We start from the raw sequence: 26742 nt of genomic DNA on the forward strand, positions 1-26742 counted from the left end.
CAGGCATGCACCACCACGCCTAGCTAATTTTTGTATTTTTAGTAGAGACGGGGTTTCATCATGTTGGCCAGGCTGGTCTGGAACTCCTGACCTCAGGTGATCCACCTGCCTCTGCCTCCCAAAGTGCTGAGATTACAGGTGTAAGCCACCGGGCCTCGCCTCTTTTGCTTGTTTTTTTAAAGGCAGGATCTTGCCCTGTCATCCAGACTGGAGTGCAGTGGTGTGATTGTAGCTCACTGCAGCCTACAACTCCTGGACTGAAGGGAATCTACTTCTGCCTCCTAAGTAGCTGGAACTACAAGCACATGCCACCACACTTGGCTAATGTTTTTTAAATTTTTTGTAGAGACAGGGTCTAGTTTTATGGCCCAGGCCTGTCTCAAACTCCTGGCCTTTAACAATCCTCCCACCTTGGTCTCCCAAAGTGCTGGGATTATAGGTTTGAGCCACTGTACCCAGCCCCTAGATAGTTTTTCAAATTTTGTGAGGGTGTTGTTCTCAAACAGGAATTCAAACCAAAACAGAAAATCTATGACGTGATGTGGCTAATCCATGAAGCAAAGGTATAGTTCCATAGAGCTAGAAGAAAACTTGTTGAGGGTTTATAAAGCATGGTACCAAATATATTTATACTAATTACTATTCTGAGGGGAGATTTTATTATTGACTGCTTTAAGCTTTTGTTCAATTTGAAGGATAAGAGTTTTTGTTCAGGTGCTTTTGTTCAAGCTGTTACATGGGAGATGGTCTTGCAGAGAGCCTTCTAAAAACAAATTTCAAGGGAAATGAAATAGTAATATTAACATCAGTGCCGTTTTTTTTTTTTTTTCTTTGAAACCCTGAAACATTTTTATTTTTTGAGACAGAGTCTCACTCTGTTGCCCAGGCTGGAGTGCAGTGGTATGATCTCAGCTCACTGCAACCTCTGCCTCCCAGGCTCAAGCAATTCTCCTGCCTCAGCCTCCCAAGTAGCTGGGCTTACAGGCACACGCCACCACACCCAGCTAATTTTTTATATTTTTGGTAGGGACAGGGTTTCACCATGTTGGCCAGGCTTGTCGTGAATTCCTGACCTCAAGTGATCTGCCTGCCTTGGCCTCCCAAAGTGCTGGGATTATAGGCATGAGCCACTGGGCCTGGCCTGAAACTTTGTTTTTAATCTCAAAACAACATGGGAATATTTTTGCCATTACATATGCTTAACTTTTATAAACTAAAAACAAAGAATCATTAAATCACATTTTATTGCAAATGAAAAATATACAAACATTTAAGATTTATACAGTTTCTAAAATGAACAGCATAAACACGTGCAAAATAAAAGGCTTCATGAACAGTTTATTCAAAATATTTGAGAAGATTTCATATATTCATATATTTTCCACAAAGCTTCATTGGAAGGGGAAAACAGCATTTAGCTCAGTTTTTCTGGTTTTAAGAACAATATTTGGAATAATTTTATATTGGTGTTGAGATAGTATGATGAATTCACTTCCACTTGCATTATTTAAAATGAGATAACTTGAAAAATTGAGAAAAGATGAATGTATAAAAATAGGCATTCAATGATCCTTAGGTCTCTAGTGGCAAGACTGTAAAAATTCAAATGTTGACTCAAAGAAAACTAAATTTTACCAAGTCCCTATAATCAGGCATAATGCCAGGTGCTTTCCATGTATTTAATACTTTAAAATATGTGTTAATTTCATTTGTTAAATCTAAAGGGTCTTATGAAAATTATGCAATCTGAACTTATAATAAATAACCATTGACCTAAGAATAAAATTGTAAGACAAAAATAAGACGTATCTTTACAGAAGTAGGAAAATCTTTCCATTTGTCCTGTGTGAGCACAGCTTTGTAATCCTTAATGACACACATGCAGATATTCACACAATAAATCTTAAGATATCTACATGATGACAAAGTATTAAAATATATACATAAACTACCAGTTAAGACTAATAGTCTGACTATAGGGGTCCAGCATTTTATTCTTCCTTAGTCAATATTTTCATATTTGGGAAAATATTTTTTAGTGTTAGATTTGCAATAACATTTTGGTTTTTTAATGCATGTGCTCATCAGTGACTTTTATGTAGACAGTTTTCAAATTTTTCATTGTTTCTCTGCATACTTCAATCATTAAATCTTTCCCAGTCATCATGCTGGGCATGCATTCACATCAACACCAGTTCATTTTCCCATCTAACGTACACATTGAGCCTTGTGTCTGGGAACCTTTGACCTGGTCATAACGTACCAAGGGCAAACACTTTGTAAAAGGTGACACAAAGAAATGTCTGAAACTTTAATTTACCAGAACAGAGAACCACCAGAGTCTCAGGTTGGATGTCACGAAAAATGCCATTAATTTCCTCGCCAAGAAGGTGTCCTAGAGAGATCAATAAAGTTCTTAATACTAAAAGAAAAAAAATTTTAATTTCTGCAATTTTCAAATGCAACCTTATCAGAAGATACTTTTTTGGGTCAGGGTCTCTTGTCACCCAGGCTGGAATACAGTGGGACAATCATAGCTTACTGCAGTCTTGAAACTCCTGGGCTCCAATGATCCTCCTGACTCAGCTTCTTGATATTTTTTACATTTTTAAGAGAGATGGGGTATAGCTTTATTGCCCAGACTGGTCTCAAACTCCTGGAGACTAGCAATCCCCCTACCTCAGCCTCCCAAAGTGTTGGAATTACAGGCATGAGCCACTGCCCAGCCAGAAGATACTTCTCCTACAAACTTGTGTTCATAGCTTATATATCTGATATACAAGTAAAGTGAAACAGCAATCAACAGAGTAAACACGTATTTGACCTGAGGTATCAACCTATGGACGTTCCATGGATTATCGATTTTCAAAAATTTAGAATGTGTTAGAATTGCACTCAACACTAAACTATGCTGAAAAGACTATAATGGCACATTAGGACCTTGCAGCCATGTCAGGTAGGTTGTCATCCTGATCAGTCATAGTTTAATAGACCTGGGGAAATGCTGATTGAATTCTGAATAATAAAGCTTACCATTATGACCTTGGGCAGTCTTGAGCTAGCTTAGAAACAAAAACCAAACCTAATAACATTTAAGGTTAGAGCAGAAAAAAATTCAGTCAACCTGATTTTTTTTTAATGATAATCTTTTTGGTTAGAATTCCTGAGAAAAATAAGACAGCCAATTTTTTTTCGATAAAATCAATAAGTGACAGTAAATCTGTCCATTACATTAAAGACCACCAAAAATGTTATTCCTTCCATGCATTTGAAATGAGAGAGAAAAATTTTATAAACATTTTAATGTGCAAAAGGTATTTTCCTGCAGTAGCCCCTGAGGTCTTGGTATTTTGCTTGCTAGGAAGTTGACTTTCTATCCTATTAGAATATACCTATTTTTAACAGTTAGTAACTAATCATAATTTCCTTTATAAGGGTGGAAGTACCAAGCTTCAAGAGAGCCATTATGATAATTTGTTCAGATTTTTCACAAAGATTTTTCTAGTTGTTTCCAAACAGTCTGTGGAAAACTCACCCTTTAGGGATCAAACATTTGTGAACAATTGAAGTGTAGGATATAATCCTAAAATAATGTAGCAATCTTTTACAAAAATCACTATATCAACAAGAAAAAATAACCTTTAGGATAATAGTAAAAGAAAGGAAAAAAAATGAACATAAGTGACTCCAAAGCTGAATTCACCTGACTTCCACAGAAACTCCATTTTGTCTTATGTCTTCCAGACTTGAGTTAATTAATGGAACCCGTGAAAACAATCACATGTGCCTGTGTTTTTGTGAGAAGAAAACTGTTTCCTTTATCTGAGGTCTGAAGTATTTTTCTTTTCCTCCGTTCTCTCTCTTTAATTGGTAGTAAATTCCTATGATATGTCAATTAGTTACAATTCATACCCTCTTCATGGGTGTGTGTGTGTTGTGTATTCTAGCCGACTAATGAAGCAGGCTTTTTTTTTTAAATTTCTTTTTTCTTAAAATAACTGTTTAGCTATCTAGTTTTAGAAGAAGGAAGGTGCAGAAGGGAGAAAAAAGCACCCGTGATCTCACTTCTCAGTTTAAACAAATTTTTTAAAAGCAAAAGCCCCTGGCCCTTTTTCTTCTTATTCTTCTTTGAGACAGGGCCTTACTTTTCACCCAGGCTGGACTGCAGTGGTGTAATCTGGGCTCACGGCAGCCCCAACGTCTCAGACTTAAGTGATCCTCCCACCTCAGGCTCCCAAGTGGTCGGGACTACAGGCATGCGGCACCATGCCTGGCTAATTTTTATGTTTTTTGTAGAGACAGGATCTTGCCTTGTTGCCCAGGGTGGTCTTGAACTCCTGAGCTCAAGTGATCTGCCTGCCTCAGCCTCCCAAAGTGCTAGGATTACAGATGTGAACCACCGTACCTGGCCTCTCTTCTCAGTTTTAATAATTTGAAGTTATGACTCAACAGAGAATATGGCTGATACTGCATGTATCAGAACACTGCTAATTTTATATTAGTGAATGACTGGGAGTCTAAAAAGAGCCACCTGGCAGAGACAAATATATTGTGACCAGAAGAAGGAGACACACATAGCTCTTTAACTTCTTTGATCCTTAGGAATAATTTCAAAGTTTGTAGAAATGAAAAGCAGCAGAAGTCTTCTGGAGGATAATCAATCTGATTTTCAAATTCATGGCCAAAAAAGATGACATTTTTACTTGGCCTCACATCTAAATTAGTTAGAACTGTAAAAATCCTAGCTTTCCTAGCAGTTCTTCCAAGAAGCAAGCACTCATTTTCTTCTTCATGTGTCTCATAGGGGTTAAAACTCAATGTTTCTAGAGACTTCAGTCATCAGTTCTGCTAAACAGGGTAACATCATCATTGTATCCTGGGGCTGAACACTCCAGGTTCTCTAGTAAAACATAATTGTTTTCACTGACATTCAGAGAGATGACTTCCTTCTTAGCAGTAGATGTAAGCTCGCTCCAAGAAATGTCAGTGTTTTTAAAAGCATGGAGAAGGAAGATGCCAATGATAATAGTGAAGAATCCACTCAGGGTCCCAAGGATATCTCCAGCTGTCATGCCGTACCACTCTTGGAATAAGACAGCAGAGCAAGTCACCACCATGGATGTGAAGAATACATAATAAATGGGTGTCACGAGAGAGGTATTAAAGGTGTCCAGTGCCTTGTTGAGATAGTTAATCTGTGTAGTTACTGAAAGCACAAGTACAGCCAGCAAAACAAAGACCAGGGGATGTTTGTAAACTGGCTTCCATTCTATCAGCTCCTTAATGGCAATTCCCAGGCCTTTGACAGAAGAAACTGAAAACGCTCCAATCAAAGAACAGATTGAAATATAGATCAGTATATTGGTCTGTCCTTTCTTGGGAGCCACAATCAAAATCAGCACCAAGGAGATCACAGTTATGATCACAGCGAAAGAAATAAACCCTGTTAGGAAGATAAAATAATTTGACTTCAGAAAACGCTCATAGGATTATACCTTTCTGAAATCTTGTTAGTCATGAGTTTAAGAGCATAGGTATTTGAGAAATAGAAGTGAGATCAAATTTAAAACAACAGTCTATTGCATAGTTTTCAATATTTTACAAAGGACTTCCACAAATACGTAAATCTCACCAACACTATGAGCTAGGGCAGACATTATCAGATTAACTTTTTATTTTCAGAAGAAGAAAGTGGCAAGAAAGATTTGATTTTGAATACATGTCTTTTGCCTCTACCATCCCTCCCTCTCCCTTTGGTTGTGTAAAAGGGGAAGCATGAACACAAAAATAAGTTCTGCCGTCTTTTCAGGAGAAATAGTAATCAAACCTTACTGTGTCTCACAACCCACAACATGGCTTGTAGAAAGCTTATTGCAATATTGTTACAAATACTATTTGGTGAGGATAGAAAGTGAAGCAGAATTTGAGTGTTTCTTTAGGTTGAACCACAGACCTGGATCTCTCAATTTCATTTCCATTTCATGCAAAGAAGTGACTTCCTCTTCTTGTGGGGCATGGATAACCATCACAGTTGACCCCAATATACTTAATACACAGCCTATTTTCCCATGAATGTTCAAGTGCTCATTTAAAAAGTAGGAAGATAATATCGCACTGTTAGGAGAGAAAAAAATTAAAGATCACTCTAGTTCAATTACCTTTTGATCCCACGGCAACTCAGAAGTCATACTGGTGGTACAGGCCACCATGTATCCCAGTGAGCTGGCTGGAATATGCTATATGACATAGAAAAACCTAGATTGGTTTGAAACTCAACTGACAGGCAATCAAATGTGCTTCAATTTTTTTTATATCTAAAGAGCTATAAAATATATCCCCATAATTTTCCAATGACCTTACAAGTGGTTCTACTCAAGTCATTTTCAATTTTTCCATCTTTTCCTGTAAAGCCAAGCAAAACAGAAAATCTTTTATATCTTACTGGCATGATACATTTAGAATATGTATGCCCATGGATGTTTCAAAGGAAGATATATTCCTAAAGAAAAATTACTCTTCCCAGGGCATGTCCAATGTTTTGGCTTCCCTAGGCCACACATTAAATATACTAACACTGCCAGGTGCGGTGGCTCACGCCTGTAAGCCCAGCACTTTGGGAGGCTGAGGCAGGCAGATCACCTGAAGTCAGGAGTTCAAGGCCAGCCTGACCAACATGGAAAAACCCATCTCTACTAAAAATTGAAAAAAATAATAATAATCAGGCATGGTGGTGCATGCCTGTAATCTCGGCTACTCGGGAGGCTAAGGCAGGAGAATTGCTTGAACCCAGGAGGCAGAGGTTGAGAGGTTGCGGTGAGCCGAGAATGCGCCATTGCACTCCAGCCTGGGGAACAAGAGCGAAACTCCATCTCAAAAAGAAAAGAAAGAAAAAAAGAAAAAAAATATGCTAACACTAATGATAGATGATGAGCTAAAGAAAAAAAATCACACACAAAAATAATCTCACATTGTTTTAAGACAGTTTTACAAATTTATGTTGGGCCATGTTCAAAGTCACCCTGGATCACATGCAGCTGGTGGGCCGTAGGTTGGACAAGCTTGATATAGACTTTCAAAATATCAAAATACATCCTTACCACCTGCTACTGCTCTGATACTTAGACCTATCTGGTACTCCTAATGCTTCAGTTGCTGTGGCCTCAGGAAGCTCCAGAATCACACTGCCATGGACACCAGAGTATACCATCTTGTTGCTCCACCAGTGTGCTTACTGTGACTTCTGCGCACCAGCCTTCTTCCTCTAATGCCCTGGCATCCCCATGAAGGCAATTAAGTGCCCATCTGTCCCCAAGATTATGATCAATTACCAGGTACTTTCCTAGCGTTGCCCTCATGTGGCCACTTGTAGGACTGCAGCCTTAGTGAAGACACGACCATTACTACTACTGATACTAGCTCTTCACTGCATAGCTAAGTGTTCTAAGGGCTTTATTCACTCACTTAATTCTCACAACAATCCTATAAAGAAGGTAAAAAGAATTCAGTAGGCTCAATAATAAGTTTTCTACAAGAGGTGGATAATGAATAGAAAAGAAAAAGACAAGAGAACAGGCAAAAATGTATATGCTTATTAAACACATTCATTTGGGATCATAATAAAGATAAACTCAGAAGGATTAGATCCACATTCCATGAAATAAGAAAGTTATTTCTGTTTCCAGTACTAAAACTAAGTATCCAGCAAACAATGCAAGAATTTTAGTGAGAGTTGGAATTTAACGAAAACACTGTGCGTTTAAAAGTCCTCTGAAAACTATGGTCATTAACCACTATGGACTCTGGCAATTTGTTCTGATGACAGATTTAAAAAACCTGCTATGCTTCACTGCATTGTTAAAAATGTAGCACACATTTATGTTAGCAGGAAATCAAACTCACTGTGTCTTGGGTTTTTTAAATAATATGACAGTTGATGTCCTATTTCTACTGTTATTTATTTTATAGTCTTCTCAAGTTATTTTTGTGATTTCAGGCAAGAAAAAGTATTATTCTCACTTTATGAATGAGTAAACTGAGGCTAAGTGACTTGTCCAAAGCTTCCCAGGAATGTCAGAAATGATTTGGGTTCATCTAGACTTTTAGAGCCCAGGTTGGTATAGATTTGCATGTTGGCTTTCACATATCCATAGTCGTATGTTTCTTATGGTTTAAGTTTATCTTGGTCTTAAAATAACGTCTAGAAGCCAAGTTCCTTATCGCTCACATACCTTATGAGAACACTCAGAGCACCCAGGGGGGTGACCAAGGTGGCAGGTGCAAAAGCATAAGCTGCAAAATTCACAGCCTCTCCTGTTCCCACTAGAAAGCAAGCAGAGATACTGATATTAAAAATGGGCTCACATCTCAGAAGAGAAAAACAAATGTCTCATGCAAAGCAGTGGACTTGTAAGCCAAATACATGGGAAGATCTAGCAAAAAAGAATGATGTAACTTGTTTTATAGCAAGTAGGGATAATTGCTATTAAGAGATGCAGACAAACTGTAATACCAGGTGATACAAACTCATTAGATGAAAAAAGCGGTGACAGATGAGTACCCATTTTAAATGGCTTTCAACAGAGGTTTTTAGCTACTTCAATACTGAAGACATATTTGGTGACTCTGATGAAATCTAGTAGAGGTAGCTGTGTAGTATGCAGAGAATCATTTCACTTGCTCAAGAATACCTACAGTTTTGTAGGTTACCCACAACCACCAAAACCGGCTTGGAAATAGAATGCTTTAATCTGGTGTGTAGGTAGGGAATAGCCATAGGCCCATAAAGTTAGATATCCCTCTAGTGTAAATGGTCTACAAGCAAGTAACAGTATCTCAGTAGCTTAAGGAGATCCAGGCAGCTGTTTTAAAGTCATGATATGCTCCTGAATGTAATCTTTTTCTCATCAGAGGAACTCTAGACTTGCATGAGATAGCACGCTGTAAATAACTTCTAGAATGAGAGAAATCCCTTCAAGAGCTGGGCTCTTGTACCAAGGCCAAGTTATTCTCACAGAACACAGCTGGAAACTTGCCCACAGAATGTGGTATTTCCTGCTGGCAACTATACTAGCAAATGCTTGTTGGAGACAGAGAAAAGAACACCAGCATGATTTTTTCTTTGTACCTTTGCCTGGCTGCTATGCTACATCCCCCCAAATCTATAGGAGTACCCAGCATTAGGAAAACATCATTAAGCAAATCTAAACTTACAGAATAATTAAGACATTGCTCTCATAGAAAGAACCATGGCGAGGCCGGGTGCAGTGGGTCATGCCTGTAATCCCAGCACTTTGGGAGGCAGAGGGGGTGGATCACTTGAGGTCAAGAGTTCAAGACCAGCCTGGTGAAACCCCATCTCTACTAAAAATACAAAAATTAGCCAGGCATGGTGGCAAGCACCTTTAATCCCAGCTACTTGGGAGGCTGAGGCAGGAGAATCTCTTGAATCCAGGAGGTGGAGGTTGCAGTGAGACGAGATCATGCCACTGTACTCCAGGCTGGGTGACAAAAGCAAGACTACTTCTCAAAAAAGAATGAACCATGGCAGTTTTCTTGGAATATTAAGGTTTCCTTGGGTACTTTACATTATTTATATTTTTATCTTTATAGATAGCTTTCCAGGAAAACATTGACTTCATGATTAAAGTACTGTATATATGTCACTTACCTACTCTCTAATGTATGCTTTTCTGTCTTCAATACTGACATAAACATTTTTACACGGTGAAAATAAAATTGCAAATGTAGTCATATAATATTCTACTTATATTTTCATTGTAAAGTGTGGGTAGAAGGTGGGGAGATGCAAGTAGGAGAGAAAAAGAGAATGATCCAAATAGCTATCTGGAATCTTCCCAGGCAGCCCTTATCAATTTTTATTCAAAGAAAAATGTATGTAAAAGCACCCTAAAAACTGAAGGGGCAGTTGGACGTGGTGGCTCATGCCTGTAATCACGGCACTTTGGAAGGCTGAGGTGGGCAGATTACCTGAGGTCAGGTGTTCAAGATCAGCCTGGCCGACATGGTGAAACCCCATCTCTACTAAAAATACAAAAATTAGGCAGATGTGGTGGTGTGTGCCTGTAATCCCAGGTACTCTGGAGGCTGAGGCAGGAGAATAACTTGAACCTGGGAGATGGAGGTTACAGTGAGCCAAGATTGAGCCATTGCACTCCAGCCTGGGTCACAGAGCAAGACTCCATCTCAAAAACAAAAAAACAAAACAAAACAAACAAAAAACAGCTGAAGGGGCTATACATACTTAAATTATTTGTATTAATCATCCTTTTAGATTCCACCATTTACTAAAGAAAAGGTACCCAGTTCCTTCCCATAACAGGATCTTACAAATACTGAAATGTGTTGCTTGGTTTGGGGAAATTCAGGGAAGCTTTAAGACTCCTGGCCACAGAGGGAATTTATGATGCCCTTTTGGGGGAAAGCTTTTGATTTGGGATTTAAGAAAGTTCATACGACTTAGGAGGGAGACCGAGTCAGCAAAAGTAGCTGAGGGAGATGAACACTATCTTCTATTTGGACATCACATTAGCATTTAGACAGTGCTTTCAGATCCTGTAAAATCTCATTTAATCTTTACAGCAGGTCCGGGAGGAAAGACAGTGCTGACACCCCTCATTTCCTCTCCATTTGTTCAGTACCAAGCAGCCACAGAGGCCTTTCACTTATTTGTTGTGTTGTCCTGGCAAGGAAAATGTACTCGTTCTTGAGAAAATATGTGGCTACAATAATCACAGGTTCAAATTAGGAGGTGGGAAAATATGAAAGAAAAGCACTTTCTCTGTTGTTATGGTGAAGAAAAGACAAGATGTCTGTGGTTAAAATATAATATTTCAAAGGTCAACTTTTTCCCTTGCATTCCAGGACAGTACTGAGAACACAGGGAGTGGGAAATAAGAGTAAAAATTAATTAATTTATATATATTAGTATATATAGGACAATATATTACACCAACACAAAAATTTTTAGGCTTAAATTCCATCCTTGTTTCATTCTTGACAGGAAGATTAACCGATTTTGAAAAATTTCATGTAATCTATTTACTATCTTGCACATAAACAGTATTCGCAGTGTTAAAAACTTACTTGACAGCAATCCTGCCCACCAGAGCCATTCCTTGAGGTAAGAATGTCCACCTTGTCCTAAAATGCAAAAAATAAAAATGAACAAAAATTGGGTTCTACTCTGGAGGAAGGTTTGAAGAATTGACTTCTAGAAAATGTACTGGATTATGGTTAGAAAAGTTAAGTCAGTAAATCTAAAGTCTTTCAGCTTATTTACTTGGTCATTTGCAAACCTTTTTTTCTCTCAATTTACAATGATTTATTTAACAAATCCCCTAACTGTTTAATTGCATTTAGATTTTTTTCCATGTTTCTCTTACAAATACAACGCTCTCACGAGTCTCCCGGCACATACATCTTTGCAACACGGAAGTGATTATTTCTCCAGGATAAATTCCTAGACGTATAATTGTTGGGTAGGAGAAAATGTGTTTTTTAAAGAGCTTTACATATATTACCAAATTGCCCTCCAGGAAAGTTATGTCAATTTTTTTAAAAAAACTGCAAATCTGATAGTCTTAAAGTGATATGTCATTTCAATCTGCATTTTTCTATGTTTGTTGCCCATTTTATTTCTTCTTTTATGAATCAGAAGTTCATTTTTAATTTGGGTTTTTTTCTCCTGATTTTAAGAATAGATTTAGGGGTCCAAGTGCAGTTGTGTTACATGAATCTACTGTAAAGTCTGGGCTTTAGTGTGTAACTATCACCTGAATAGTGAACAGTGTACTCAATAGGTAGTATTTCATCCCTCACCTGTTTCCGCCCTTTTACCCTCCCACCTTTTGGAATCTCCAGTGTCCATTATTCTACTTTGAATGTCCACATGTACCCACTGTTTGGCTCCCACTTATAAGTGAAACATGCAGTTTTTAGATTTCTGTTTCTGAGTCACTGCTCTTAGGATATGGCTGCCAATTCTGTCCATGTTGCTGCAAAGGACATGTTTTCATTTTTCTAACAGCTAAGTAGTATTCTATGGTGTGTGTCTATAATTATACCACATTTTCTCTATCCAGTCCTCTGCTGATGGGCACTTAGGTTGATTTCATGACACTTTTGTGAATAGTGGTGTGATAAACATATGAGTGTAGTGTCTTTTTGATAAATGATTTCTTTTCCTTAGATACCCAGGAGTGGGACTGCTGCATTGAAGGGTAGTTCTATTTTTAGTTCTCTGAGAGATCTCCGTATTGTTTTCCATAGTGGTTGTACTAATTTACATCCCCATCAACAGAGTATAAGCATTCCCTTTTCTCTGCATTCTTGCCAACATCTGTTGTTGTTTGACTTTTAATAATAGCTATTCTGACTGGTATAAGATGGTATCTCATTGTGGTTTCAATTTACATTTCTCTGGTGATTAGTGACACTGAATATTTTTAAAATATATTTGTTGGTTAATTGCATGTCTTCTTTTGAAAAATGTCTGTTCATATACTTCACCCACTTTTTCATGGGGTTTTTTTTTTTGTAGAGTTGTCTGAATTTCTTGTAGATTCTGGATATTAGACCTTTGTCAGATGCTTAGCTTGCAAATAATTTTTCCCATTCTGCAGGCTAGCTTTTTACCCTGTTGATTATTTTTCTTGCTCTGCAGAAGCTTTTTAGTTTAATCAAGTCACATTTGTCTATTTTTGTTTTTGTTGCATTTCCTTTTGAGGACTTAAGTCATAAATTCCTTGCCTAGGCCAATGTCCAGAAAGAGTTTTTCCTAGATTTTCTTCTAGGGTTTTTATAGTTTCAGGCTTTACATTTAAGTCTTTAATTAGTCTTACGTAGATATTTGTGTATGGTCAGAGATAAGGTCCAGTTTCATTCTTCTACATATGGTTCTACAATTTTCCTTGCACCATTTATTGAATAGGGTAGGCTTTCCCTAGTGTATGTTATTTTCAACTTTGTCAAAGATCAGCTGGTTGTAGGTCTGTGGCTTTATTTCTGGGTTCTCTATTCTGTTCCACTGATCTATGTGTATATTTTATACCAGAACCATGCTGTTTTGGTTATGATAGCTTTGTAGTATAATTTGAAGATACTGTGATACCTCCAGCTTTGTCCTTTTTAATTAGGATTGCTTAAAACTTTCTATATTATGTTGCCATGTCACCTTTGTTTTTCCACAAAAGGTATGTTTTTCTTAATTTGTAGGAAATTGTATTTAATCATCAGTCAGAGGTGTGGACATAAATACTTCATTTTCGCTATGGTTAAAATTATAAACGGAAAATATAAATAGTAAATTACATTGGCACTAATGAGGACTCTAAAGGGAAGAAGATGGTTGACATAAGAGCTTTTGAGATTTTGGATTAGTCAATGAAAGAATAACAAGCATCAGGCAGATGCACTCTGCTGATTCTCTACCTTGGCATGCTGAAATCAAGTTTCTATCTAGTTTACTGAAAAAGACAAAATGCTTTTAAGCTATTCAAAAAGTTTTCTTCCTGATATTCTAATCTGTGACTTTATGTCATTAATATTTACTACAGAAAATGGAGTTTTCTTATCAATTTTAATATACTCAGCTCTCTGAATTTGACCTAAATGATTTTGTTATAAACAGGATATATAAGCTATGAAGATTATTTTGCAAAGTAGTTAGCTGTGCTTATTTAGGATTTTCACCTTAAGAAATTTGCAAATAACTAAGTTGGAATTCTGTTGCAACACTAGACCTGTCTAGTTTGTATCTCTTTGGGCAGTAGTGAAACAATATTTACTTATGCATATTTATTGGTGATTTGCATTTTTTATTTTGTTAGTTTCTCCTTTATAAGCTGTGTCTATTTTCTATTAGGGTACTAATCTTTTTCTTATTAACTGCAGTCACTTTTTATATATTATGAAACTTAACTATACTTTGTCACATATTTCATCATATTCCCCTCAATATATCATTTGCTTTTTAGTTTCAGTTAAAGTGTTTCCATATAGAATGTCTATCATTCTAGATACTTTCTTTCTTTATATAAAATAAATTCTTCCTTTATTTTTATGCTTAGAAAAACCTTCTTTTAAATTTTCTTTTAATAATTATTTCATTTTTAAATTAAACTCTAACCTATCTGGAATGTATTTTGCTGAATGGTATGAAGTAGAACTTCCATGTTTTTCTGCTCTAATTTTTCCCAATTGTCTCAATACTTTGAATGATTTGTCCTTTCTCCACAGGTTTGAAATGCCACTTTTTAGAATAACAAATAAAGTTGTTATATATACTTGGGTCTGCTTATAAGTTTTAAATTATCTTTGATTTTGTCTGCTTTAATGCCAGTATCAAATTGTTTTAATAGAGCACATAGTATGTTTTCTTTTCTGATAGTACAAATCTCATCTCATGGTACTCTTTTATAAACTTGCTTGTGTAATTGGTAGTCATTGATGTTTTTCCATATGGATGTTAGAAAAATACTTAGGTCTTACTCTGGTTTCTCTTCCAATCCCATAAATCTTTCGCCTTTTACTAAAGATTTCCATGAAGAAAAATACTTAGGTGTTTATTATAATTGAAGAAAATGAAAACTCATGGTTAATGAAGGGATAGTCAGGCAGACCTTCTCAGCATCTTAAGTGTCACTATAAATAGCAGCCCAATTCTATTGTTATCCATTTATTGATTTAATAAATGTCTATTAGGTGCCAAACACTGCTAGGGAAGGTTCCTGTTTTTGAGAATCTACTATCAATAAGCAAGTAAACCTATCAGCAACAATAAAGAATACATATACAACTAAAAATTATCCTAGGTATGGTGAGGGAAACTATTAGCGCAGTGACAGAGAATAACGGGGTGGGGTGGGGAGACCTACTGAGGATGGTCAAGGAAGGCCTTTCTGGGGTGATGCTACTCACACTGAAGTCTGAAGGATGAGTCAGCTGAATGAAGGGCAGGGAGAAGAGTTCCAGGCAATGCGAAAAGACCTTGGGATGGGAAAGAACCAGACCTATTCCAGGAACAAGAGAAAAGTAGGTGAGGAGGAGAAAAGCAGAAGAGGAAGTTGGAAAGGTGACAGAGATCAGAGACTGGAAGACAACTCCATCAAGACAGGGACTAAGATAAATGGAGGCAGTGAGTTATTATTACTGTAGCATTGTGGCCTTACAACAGGATGATTTCTGCAGTTAGAAACTTGAATTTACTAGTTGCATGTGTTTCTTACCAGCTCTAGTAACGCCCTTGCTGGCCAGTTGCAAGAGGCCCTTCTTTTTCAATATGAAGCTGGAGCCAATAAAAATACTGGAGCTTACTGCCAGTACCAAGCCCATATAAAGACTGTATTTGTTTTCTACGTTTGCTGAAATGCCCAAGTTGGTTATGCTGGAATTCAGTTCCGTGTAGAGCACAGGAGAAGCCAGCAGCTGTGACACATTCGTGATCTCACACCAAGCCTGGGAGGAGTTTGGACAGACCAGAGACAGCACATATCCTGGACAAAAGGAAAGAAGAAAATGTCAGGAATGAAAGGGAGAGGTATTAATGCTTGCTGGTTTTCTGCAGGGAACAGAGCCTTGAGTGGATGGTACTGAAACATTTTACTACATGCAGGGAAGTCCCTAACAGGTGGCCCACAGGCCTATAGACATTGTTAATTTGGCCAGCACCGGTTTTTAAAAATGATTTTAAAGTGTTTAGCTGTCATCGTTTAAAAATGAACAATTTCGCATGAAAGTCTGGATTCCTCCTATAAATTCGATCTGGCAAACCTTGTGTCTTTGTTCTGGTGAATCAGCAACTTGATGGAGCAGCGAATAACTGCTCTGACCTGATGGTGCTCAACGGTTCATCACAGCCCATCACATCCACTTCACTCTGCATTATCAGCCTGGCTACTGGAAAGCAGGGCTTGTGAGCCCTGAACATAGGGAGAAGGCATAGCAACCTCAGTCTGGGAATCACACTGCAAGAAATCTGTTGGCTGGGTGTAGTAGCTCACTCCTATAATCCCAGCATTTTGGGAGGCCAAGGCGAGATGATTGCTTGATTCTGGGAGTTTGAGAGCAGCCTGGGCAACAAGGTGAAACCCTGTCTCCATAAAAAAATTGAAAAATTAACTGGGTATGTTGGTGCACGTCTGCTGTCCCAGCTACTCAGGAGGCTGAGGTGGGAGGATTGGTTGAGCTCAGGAGAATGAGGCTGCAGTGAGCTGTGATTGCACCAGTGTACTCCAGCCTAGGTGACCGAGAAAGACCCTGTCTCAAAAAAGAAAAAAAGGAAAAAAAAATTGGCTGGGCATGTTATCTTATGCCTGTAATTCCAGCATTTTGGGAGGCCAAGGCAGATGGATCACTTGAGGACAGGAGTTCTAGACCAGCCTGTCCAACATGGTGAGACCCCACCTCTACTGAAAATACAAAAATTAACGGGGCACGGGCATGATGGTGTGCATCTGTAGTTCCAGCTACTATGGAGGCTGAAGCAGGAGAATCACTTGAACCTGGGAGGTGGTTGGAATGAACTGAGATCACACCACTGCACTCCAGCCTGGTTGAGAGAACGAGGCAGTGGTTAAAAAAAAAAAAAAGAAAAAAGAAATCTGTCTAACTCATTTGTAGGGTGTGAGTCATTTGGTGGGTGTGAAGAATTATATATTTGAGAAAACATGTTTTAAAAGTGGGTTTAGTTTTCTATACCACTTTCCCTGATTTTTCAGGTTTATTAATTCACATTCTCCTAAAGAAAATAGAATCTAATAAAAAAATGAATTAAATATCATTAGGCTTTTTAAAGGATAAGATTCAAAGCAGCATATAAATCCCCAGAACCAGATGCATTATTATAAACATCTTGGAATTTTGAGGCTAAACACTAAAACACAAAATGAAAATGTTTTACTATGTTATTAATGAAAACTATGTAAGAAACTTTATAATCAGATACAATTTTGGAATTCAATTTTTATAAAAGGTTTACATTTCAAAAATCTTAAGAAGGCATATAAGCAACAAAAGACAGTTTGATCAAATGATGTCTTAGTAACAAGACTTCCATAAGTGGACCTATGCACCTCTGGCAAAGCTTCATGCAGCCACCTGAATTTTACCACATTCAAAGTTAAGAAACACCCACGAAGTTCAGGTCTGGAAAATAATAAAATAACATAATTCACGGTTTTCATGAATTTTATTTCATTTATCTCTGTAATTTGAAAATGACCCAACTTTGTTTCAGAAATCCAGAATAGTTGGACATGGTGGTTCACCCCTGTAATCCTAGCACTTATGGAGGCAGAGGCTGGAGGATCGCTTGAGCACCAGAGTTTAAGACCAGCCTGTGCAATATAGTGAGACCTCCATAAAAAGGAAAAAACAAAGAAACAGAACTCCAGAATAAACTCAAAGTCAGAACAAAATATTCTAAGGACAATTATATTACTTCAGGGTATTCTATAATACTGGAGAATTTTCAGGCTGGCTGTTTTAATAAGAACTGTTGCAAATTTTCTTTTCTTTTTTTCTGAGACAGAGTCTCACTCTGTCACCCAGGCTATAGTGCAGTGGTACCATCATGGCTCAGACCTCCTGGGTTTAAATAATCCTCCCACCTCAGCCTCCCAAGTAGCTGGAACCATAGGCATGCGACACCATGCCCAGCTAATTTTTTAAATTTTTTGTAGAGATGAGGTCTCACTCTATTGGCCAGGCTGATGCTGCAAATTTTCAAACAAGCCGGCCCTTAGCAATCTTGTTCTAAACAATGTTTATCTCATCTAAGCCTCAAGAAGGGAAAGTGATTCAGTATATTTTTCTAAGAATTTTGATTACATTCATTCCTGAGAAAACACTGAACCTGACTTACTAGTAAATTCCATGGCTGCATTCATGTAATTTACTATGCAGTTAACATAACCATTCCAAAACTTCGTCTCTGAAATCAGTGTGGGTGGATCTCATTCCAGTGAAACAATATTCCTTCTAAGCTGTTGACGTAGCAAAATGGTTCTGACATTGTAGGGGGTGTGGGAGCAGAGGGTGATAAGGGAGAGCAAATGATCACTGTTGGATTTTGTAAGTTCTCATTGTAACTGGCAGGCATGAATGCTCCAAGTTTTATGGCAGGAAAAATAATAAAAATCTTGTCTGGCTACTGACCTTAGAACTTAAATTATTTTATGCTTTGGGAACATGTTAGGGAGACAGCCTGTGGCAGATATGACTGAAAAAGGAAAAAAAGGATGTGTTAGTGGGTGTGGAGTGACCTATGGGAGAAGGGGAGAGATGGGTAATGGAGGGTGTGTGGGCAGGGAATTTGGAGTGTTTTAAAGGACTCAAAGCTATCTCAAGTCACAGTTGGCTTCTCAAGATTCAAGTAAGCACAGTAATTTTCCAGGGAGTTTAATCTAGACTTTATTCCACAGAAAGAGAACATCTACTACATTCATTATTTTTCAATTTAATAGACACTATCAATAGTCCTTTAAAGTGACTATACCAATGGATACTCTTGCTAGCCAGGAACATGTCTTTCTTCTTTGATGTTATTTTTCTAAATAGAGTAATGAATATTTAGGAAATATATGTTATATATATATTTATATAAATATGTTATATGTTATATATATTATATATTTCTTAAATTGGCTGGTTGATACATTGGTGTATATATTACATTGGTATATCTATCTATATATATATATAGATATATATACACCTATGTATCTATATATATACACACCTATGTGTGTGTATATATATCTATATACATACCATATGGTGTGTATATAGATACATATATACACATACACACCGATGTGTATATATATATGTATACACACCAATGTATCGACCAGCCAATTTAAGAACTAAAACATCACCCCTCAGAGTTAACAACTATCCTGATTTTCTCTTTAACATTCTTTTGCTTAAAAAAATGATTTTCTCCATATATCTTTAAAATGTTTTGCCTCTTTTTGTACCTATGAAAATGTAATGATAAAGTATTTCTTTGGTTACTTGCTTGTTTTTGAGTTTCATCAAAACATGATGCATGTGGCTGCAGGGTCTGTTTTCCCCCCACTGTTCTAGAGAATTCCACTGTATAACTATCACTCAACTAATATTTCTGCTTTATACTTGGTTGATACTTAAGTAGTACTCCTAATGTTCTTATATTATGTTGAACTATATGAAATTGATGATAACTGAAGAATGTCAACCCTATGACAAATAGTTTCATATGGTTCAACCTAATACTTATCTTCTATGTACAGGTGTAATAGTTTACATACATATACCTTTAAAATTTAAAAATGAAGATCTATTATCTATAATCATGGGCAAGTTGAGTAATGGCTCTTGGTTTCAGTTTCCTCATCGGTAAAACAAGGGACTTTGACTCAATGATTCTAAAGTTTAATCATAACCTGTCTTTGTTCTCAGAATTACTTACAATACTGGTATCTCATGAATGTTCTTGATGGACCAGTTCTGAACTCACAGGCACTGATAGACAGGAGACATTTTAATGAAACCGATGCCTATATATTAAGTGACACTGACCAAAGTTATGTAATTGCTAAAACCAGGACCAAGTAACCCAATTCCCAGCCAGCATTCTATTTCAGAAACTATATAAAGTATAAGAAAAGCCAGGTGAAATATATCATTAAAGTTTAGATAAGGATGAAATGCTTTAAATAATTTGTCAACTATTTGCCTATAGAGAATAATAATATAAATTTAAATAATAATCTAAATTGTCCAGTTTATTACATGGAAGAGAAATCTGGTTTTAAGAAAGTGATTGCATAGAATTACATTTTCAATCACTGCAAGATATTTCCAGTTGGGGGGTGTCTCACCATCTACTCTATTGCAATAGTTTAGATTATTGTTCATTCAGTATTCAGTCCCTTACCCTTCCCAGTGTGGGCAAAGGTACTTCACCTGATGTTGGGCTGGAAGTAATTTGGTGGCTCAATAGGATGTCAGCAGAGGTGATATGAAGCTATATTTCAAAAATGCTTATGTAGTTGGGTTTACTCATTTGAGTTTCTGTAATTCCCTGAGGAACTGCTGTCCCTTCAGCCTCAGGACCCAAATGAAGACATGTGGAGCAGACGTGACCTCATCCCACACAAACGAGCCAAACCCAGGTGGACATGTAGCCTGAAGCAGATACATAGGTGAGCCCCATCTAGATCAGTCAACCTTCAGCTGACCTAGAAACCTAAGCAAGAATATATGATATATTGGCCTGTTCTTACTAGCAGAGGAATAACTGAATGAAATATCTTTATGTCTGTTACAATTTATTCTCCAAACACTGACCAGTAGAGACCAGGTTACATCACTCCCTGGCTTAATCCTCCCTGTCCCCTCTCATGGTTTTTCATTTCAACTTATGAAAAAACCTTAATCCTCACTAACTTTGAACTTTTAAAGCTTCCTTCCCATATTCTGAAACTGGCTTGTTTCTGACATCATATTGCATTACTCTCCCTCTCACCCCTCTCTGAAATACTAATTTTCTTTTCTTCATTCAACAAATATGTATTATGTACTACCTGTGTCACCCCAGGCAACCTGGCTGACGGCAGTTTCTTCAGCCCCTCAGGGTTTCTGCTTTTAGACTTAGCAGAAAGGCTCTTCTGTTTAATCCTGTTTGAAAAAATATATTCCTTGATGCTGCTTTTACTACTTGCCATGGCACTCTGAACATATGTATAGTTGTTCGTTTATCCTATCTGCCCTCATTGGAATATAACGGTCTCCAGCTGTCTAACCTCATTCTGTACTATTGCCTTTTCTTCTGTTCCTTTTATAGAATAAGTCCCTTCTCACCTTAAGCTTTTATAAAAGCAGCCTTCTTGACCCTTTTACAGAGTGCTGGCTGGTACAGCTAGCTTCTCCTCATTTAAGTGAGAGGACTGAGCAACTCAGAGAGGCTTTTCCTGCCTTCCCAATCTCAAGGAACCTCCTAGTCACTTTCCATCACATCACCCTATTTAATGTTCCCAATCAAATAGACTGCCTCATACTTCATTACAGCTTTATAACAACCTTCATACATGTTTGAATTTGTTTCTTTTAAAGATAATTTTGGATTAGAGACTCTTTTGAAGCATCTATAGCTTTAAAAGTCAAAACCAATGCCAGGTGGGTGGCTCGTGCCTGTAAACCCAGCACTTTGGGGGGCCAAGGTGGGAGGATCACTTGAGGTCAGGAGTTCAAGACCAGTCTGGTCAACACAGCGAAACCCCTTCTCTATTAAAAATACAAAAATTAGCTGGGCATCGTGATGCATGTCTGTAGTCCCAGCTACTCAGGAGGGTGAGGCAGGAGAATCGCCTGAACCCGGGAAGTGGAGGTTGGAGTGAGCCAAGATTGCACCACTGTACCGCCATCCTGGGCGATGGAGTGGGACTCCACGTCAAAAAAAAAAAAAAAAATTCAAAATCAAAGTATGAAATTAACTTTTTCTTTGTGGAAGTTCAACTGGAATGCTCTATCTTCAGATCTCATGACAGACCCCTCGTCATTTGGGTCTCAGCTTTAATATCACTTTCTTAAGGGTTTTTCATTGAATACCCAATCTAAACCTCCCTACACTCTCAATACATTACTGCTATTATAATGACCTTTTAAATTACTTTGTTTCTTGCATAGTAGCTGCCATCTGAACAGTAAGGTGCATGAGAGTAAAACCTAGTCCTAGCGTCTAGGTCCAGACTGTCTTGCAAATCCCTCTATCCTAGCACCTATCCTAGTGTTTGGCATATGGGAGTCTTGTTATTTGAATGAACAAGTGAAAAATTAAATCTGTTTACCCCACGTCAAGCTCTGAGTGGTGTACTTCATTTGTAATCCCACCTGCACCTACTCTTCACAACTGTAAACTGGAGGGATGAGCCCCAATTTATAGACAGGCTCAAGGCTCAAGGAAGCTAAGTTACAGCTCAGACTGTCTGATGCCAAAACCTAATCTCTTCCCACTACTAATAAAGTGCATTCAGATTTCTAAGTCTTTCCCCACCAGCTTTCCACACAATTAATTACCATGGTTAATCCAGGTGTTAAGCCTGGAGCTTAAATGTTTCTTGTTGGAACTAAATGCATGAGCAAAGCAGGAAAAAGACCCGGAAGCTCAAACAAGTGGGTATAATTCATACACCCTCCTTACTTACAGATCCTTGGGTAAACAAAGGTGGGTGTGTTAGTAACCGTCTGATTTACTGGTTTAGAAAACATTTAGAAAAAGGGCACACAACCTGACTCTCTAGGAAATAATTCTAGATTCCGCTGCCTTAAAAAAATTTTTTTTAAAAATAGTTTGTGATTTGTTAAGGTACTTTCTTTTTTTGAGAAAAAAGAGACAAGGAAATAATTCTAGATCCAGCTGCCTTTAAAATTTTTTTTAATAGTTTGTGAGTTTTTCAGGCACTTTTGCTCTTTTTGAGAAAAAAAGACTAGAAAATAATTCTAGCTCCAGCTGCCTTACATTTTAAAAAAATAGTTTATTACTTGTTCAGGCATTTCTCTCTCTCTCTCTCTCTCTCTTTTTTTTTTTTTTTGTGTCCCTTCTCTTCCTTGTTGGCATAGTTTTGACTAACTCACTTGTCAAAAAGGAATAACCTGGAAGAGCCTCTGCCCATCAAGGAATAAGCTGGAAGAGCCAAGAGGAGAGGAAACCAGGGAAGTTGCGAGCACCTTTGCAAAGATGTGTACATATATACATATCTATATATGTAAGGGAACTATTTATATGTATGTGTGTCTTACCATGCCGTCCACTGCCTCCCTTTCTCTTTACTGCATTACCAGGTAAATAAAAAAGCTGCTTTCCCCTTGGCACGGTGAAAACCATTATTTCAATGGATCGACACCCTTCTGGTCGCTCCCCCTACCCGCTTCCCTTCTTTCATCGGGGCCTTCTGTATGGAGAATGAGAAAGCCCACCAGTGTTGTAAACTGGTGAGCTTTCTGCAGTTCACAGCTGAAGGGCAAGGAGCCTCGCGCAGACATTTCACAGGGCTCAGGCCGGAGCTGAGATCCCATCCCAGGATGCAGTGAGAAGAGCCTGCCAAGGAGTGCTCCCGGTTCCTGATTTCCTCTCCGGTAGGGCTCTCGCCTTAAGCAGCCAAAGAGTGACTGCACAGCGAGTCAGACTGGCTCGTGGGGTTGGAGACGATGTCACCTCCAACGGAGAGGAGAGACGTGGACGGCCCAGACTTGCCCAGCACCAACCCCCGCGGCCCTGGGCGCTCGACCTCTCGCGGGGCTCCATCCCCCGGAGCCAGCGCAGGACGCGGCACAGGACTCCCACGTCCCCCCACCCCCGAGGCAGACACGCCCTCTGCCCACCAGGTGACTTCGGCCGCGGACTCTGGAAGTGAGCCTGAGTCAGAGGAAACGTCGTTCTCAGAGGGACTCGGGATTCTTCCCACAGCATTCCGAGTTTCCCCGTCCCACACGCAGCACGCTGTACTTTACAAGGGTCGGCCTAGCGAATCGAGTGGGAGTCCCATCTGCTTTACTCCCCTCAGGCTTTCCAGCACAGCCCGAATCGCCTAGGCACCCGTAAATGAGAGTTGAACGCCCGGTTGGACCGCCGGCTGACTGAATGAATGACTGAGTGAACGACTACGTAGAGTCGGTACATGCCCCCTTTCCAGTCTCCGCAAGTCTCCGGGGCCCGCCCACCCGGTCTCTTCGCCACCCAGATGCCAGGTCCCACGGCTCAGGGCAGACACAAACCTTCTCGGCAGGGCTCTCCGGGAGGCAGCCTCACCTGTGCCCCCATGGCCCCGGGACGGGGGTTCCCGAACGCGGGCGCTGGCTCCTCACCTGGGCCTCTCCTCCCTGCGGACCCGCGGCGGGTGGGGCTGCGGGGTGCGGGAAGGGGCGCCCTGACCCCGCCCCCGGGGCAGCCTCTGCCAATGGCTTTGGCCAGGCGGGGCCTCAGCGCCGGGCGCGGCCCAGGGGTTGTTAGAAACTTTCAGAGCTCCCGCGGGCCTGGGGGCGGCCCGGGATAACTCGTGTTTCTGGCCGGAGTGGAGCAGCTGCCCCTCCGCGCGGCTGCTGGAGGAACCAGAGAAACACAGACATGCCTCACAGGCCAACGGCGTCTCTCGGAGCGTGGAGCCCGCCAAGGCAACTCCGGGAATTGAGTGGAGTGGAGGCTGCGCTGAGGCCCCCTTCTGGCTCCTCTCGGGTCAAAAACTCTCCCGCGCTAGATTCTCAGAGCCCTGCTGCTTTGGGAAGCCTTCAGATGTTAGTTGCTTCGCGCGGAAGCTGCTGACCGCTGGGGTTCTGCGCCGATTGCTAGACGCGTTTATTTTGGAGGCTGCAGAGCAGACTTTGCCCTACTGTGCTGTTATCAGCTTCTGTCGCTGTCCGTCTACGCCCCCTACATCCACTCCGCATTCCGTCTCCAATCAGCAAGCAGCTCCTCCTACCCTGCCCAATTATCTGGGTCATAGAGATATCTGAAATAAACCTTTAAGAGAAAAGCAATCCGTAATCTGGAAAGACCTATTCCCGCAAATTATTAATAACTAATATTTATGATATCCTTGCTATATCACACGTATGCAGGCACATTATGTCTTAATTAAATCTCACAACAGTCTATTACCGCTCAGTTTATAGTTATGGGATAAGAGACAAAGAATGAGGTTAAGTAACCTAACCAAGGTTGGAAGACTCGATAGTAAGTATTTATGCAACAGGGATTGGTCAGGGCTGGGGGAGGTGGCTCACGCCTGCAATCACAGCACTTTGGGAGGCCGAGACTAGTGGCTCGCTTGAGTCCAGGAGTTCGAGACTAGCCTGGGCATCATGGTGAAACTCTGTCTCTACAAAAATTAGCCAGGTGTGGTGGTGCGCTGCTGTAGTCCCAGCTACTTGAGAGGCTGAGGTGGGAGGACGGATGGCTTGAGCCCAGTAGGTGGAGGCTACAGTGAGACATGATCACACCACTGTACTCCAGTCGGGGCAGCAGAGTGTGACCATGTCTCAAGAAAAAAAAAAAAGGCAGTGGCGGGGTCGGGGGACAATTCGGGCTCAAACTCTCACCAGGGAGAACTAGGGTACCTTTGTGTTCTGGCATTTTAACGCTAAGGAAAATACCCTCACATACTCAGGTAGCCTTTGTTCTAGGTAGGCATGAACAGTGCTATTAATTTTATTACCTAAGAGTTTCATAGAAGAGGCCCCAATCTTGCTTTTCTTGTTCTTAGACTGATGAGAGAAGAGGTAAGTACAAATTAGTCAACATACCGATCCAAGGCACACACTTGTAATACATGTGGATGACTTTGCAGAGAAGGAACACCATGGAGAGTGGAACAGGTGAAAGTGAAAGGGAGGCAGATTTATGTCAATTTCCCATAACAAGGCTTAAACCTTAGACTTCTACTTAAACGTTTTCTATGGATTTCCTGCTTAAAATTTTGTCATTATCAAAGATTGGTAATAATAGTAAATGTGATCTAAGTTGCTTATATTTTATTTAACAAACACTTGTATAGCATGTGGCAAGCACTTTTCTAAGATCTTTATAAATATTTGCTTTGTATATCTTCATGAAAATCCTGCAAGGTAGATACTATTACCCCCACTTTACAGCTGAGGAAATGGAGGCACTCAGAGATTAAGTAACTGGACTATGCACACAGAGCCAGTAAGTGTGGAACTGAGATGCCAATCAAGAAAGTCAGGCTCCAAGTATGTGTTCTTAACCGATTTGGTAATTGGACATTAAAAAACAAAAAACAGACTTTAAAAAGTGTATCTTATTGAATTCCAGTTGCATATTAAGGCCTATTTTAGGTAAGAGGCATTTTGTTGTAGTTCTTGCTTTACAATTCTGAAAATAGAAACATTTGGAAAAAAATATTTAAACTCATTTAAGATCACTGTTTTTCCAGTTTAAATGTTGTCTAGCAGAAATTTATAATGTATTTTCCTTTACTGACAATTTCTAGATGACTTTGGAGATTACAGTTATAGTACCACAGACTATCTTGAGTGTCATAAATTTGGGGGATATTTATTCCCCCCAAAAAGAATGTTGTTTGTTTAACTAAAAGAAGAGCATTAAAAAAAATCTCCAACTAGCCCATTCTTTGATTCTAGGAAAATTCCTCTTCTGACTCAAAAATTAGAATGAGATTCTAATGAATCTAATTGAATGAAAGCCTCTAAATGCCAGCTTCTGTTTTATTGGTCTTTGTGCTAGGACACTTAGACCCAGGGGTGATGGTCAAAATAAATAACAATCAGAAGGGCCTTAGAACCTCAAGGCACAAGGCCACAAGTCTTTTGAGCTTGGGTAGGTCTGGGAGGGTTCCTGCAGTGTAAAGGTTAACCCCTCAGTTGCTACATTGTGGGGAGGTCTGTGGTTTCTGGGGCAATGGATAAGACGACTAGACAAGAGGGGTGGTAGCTGGGAGGTTAAAACCACCTTTGCAAAAATCATAGCACTGAAAAAATTTTAACAGTAAGCTGAGCTGATTCATCCTCCATCTTGCCTTTCTCTTACTTATTCCTGGGTTATTGGGCTGTGAAAGGAAAATAAATCTTGGAGGCCCCAAATCACTAAGCTAAAGGGAAGAGTGAAGCTAGGAGCTTCTTAGGACCAACCTGCCTCCCATTCTATTCAAAGTCACCCCTCTGTTCACTGAGATAAATGCATATCTGATTGCCTCTTTGGAGTGG

At 39.3% G+C, this 26742-nt stretch overlaps 1 protein-coding gene and 1 pseudogene across 4 annotated transcripts in view; one reads left to right on the top strand and one right to left on the bottom strand.

The window, feature by feature from the left end:
* Positions 1-1226: 1226 nt before the first annotated feature.
* The window catches only part of NIPAL1 (NIPA like domain containing 1), a 43489-nt gene continuing 17973 nt past the window's right edge, over positions 1227-26742 (bottom strand). Inside the window, exons 1-6 of one of the 4 annotated variants that reach the window (XM_017540323.2) lie at positions 23813-24021; positions 15246-15512; positions 11104-11160; positions 8229-8319; positions 5954-6114; positions 1227-5443 (exon numbers count right to left, since the gene is read on the bottom strand). In XM_017540323.2, coding sequence (XP_017395812.1) covers positions 4833-5443; positions 5954-6114; positions 8229-8319; positions 11104-11160; positions 15246-15351 — 1026 coding nt within the window. In that variant the 5' untranslated portion in view covers positions 15352-15512; positions 23813-24021 and the 3' untranslated portion in view covers positions 1227-4832. Of the gene's footprint in view, positions 5444-5953; positions 6115-8228; positions 8320-11103; positions 11161-15245; positions 15513-23778; positions 24022-26742 lie in introns of those variants that run through there. The other 3 variants (XM_017540322.2, XM_037742643.1, XM_037742642.1) reach the window with 3 other exon arrangements.
* On the top strand, positions 14505-14616 carry LOC119472953 (annotated as a pseudogene).

This window comes from Cebus imitator, unplaced genomic scaffold, assembly GCF_001604975.1.
Source record: "Cebus imitator isolate Cc_AM_T3 unplaced genomic scaffold, Cebus_imitator-1.0 Scaffold124, whole genome shotgun sequence".
Taxonomy (NCBI): Eukaryota; Metazoa; Chordata; class Mammalia; order Primates; family Cebidae; genus Cebus; species Cebus imitator.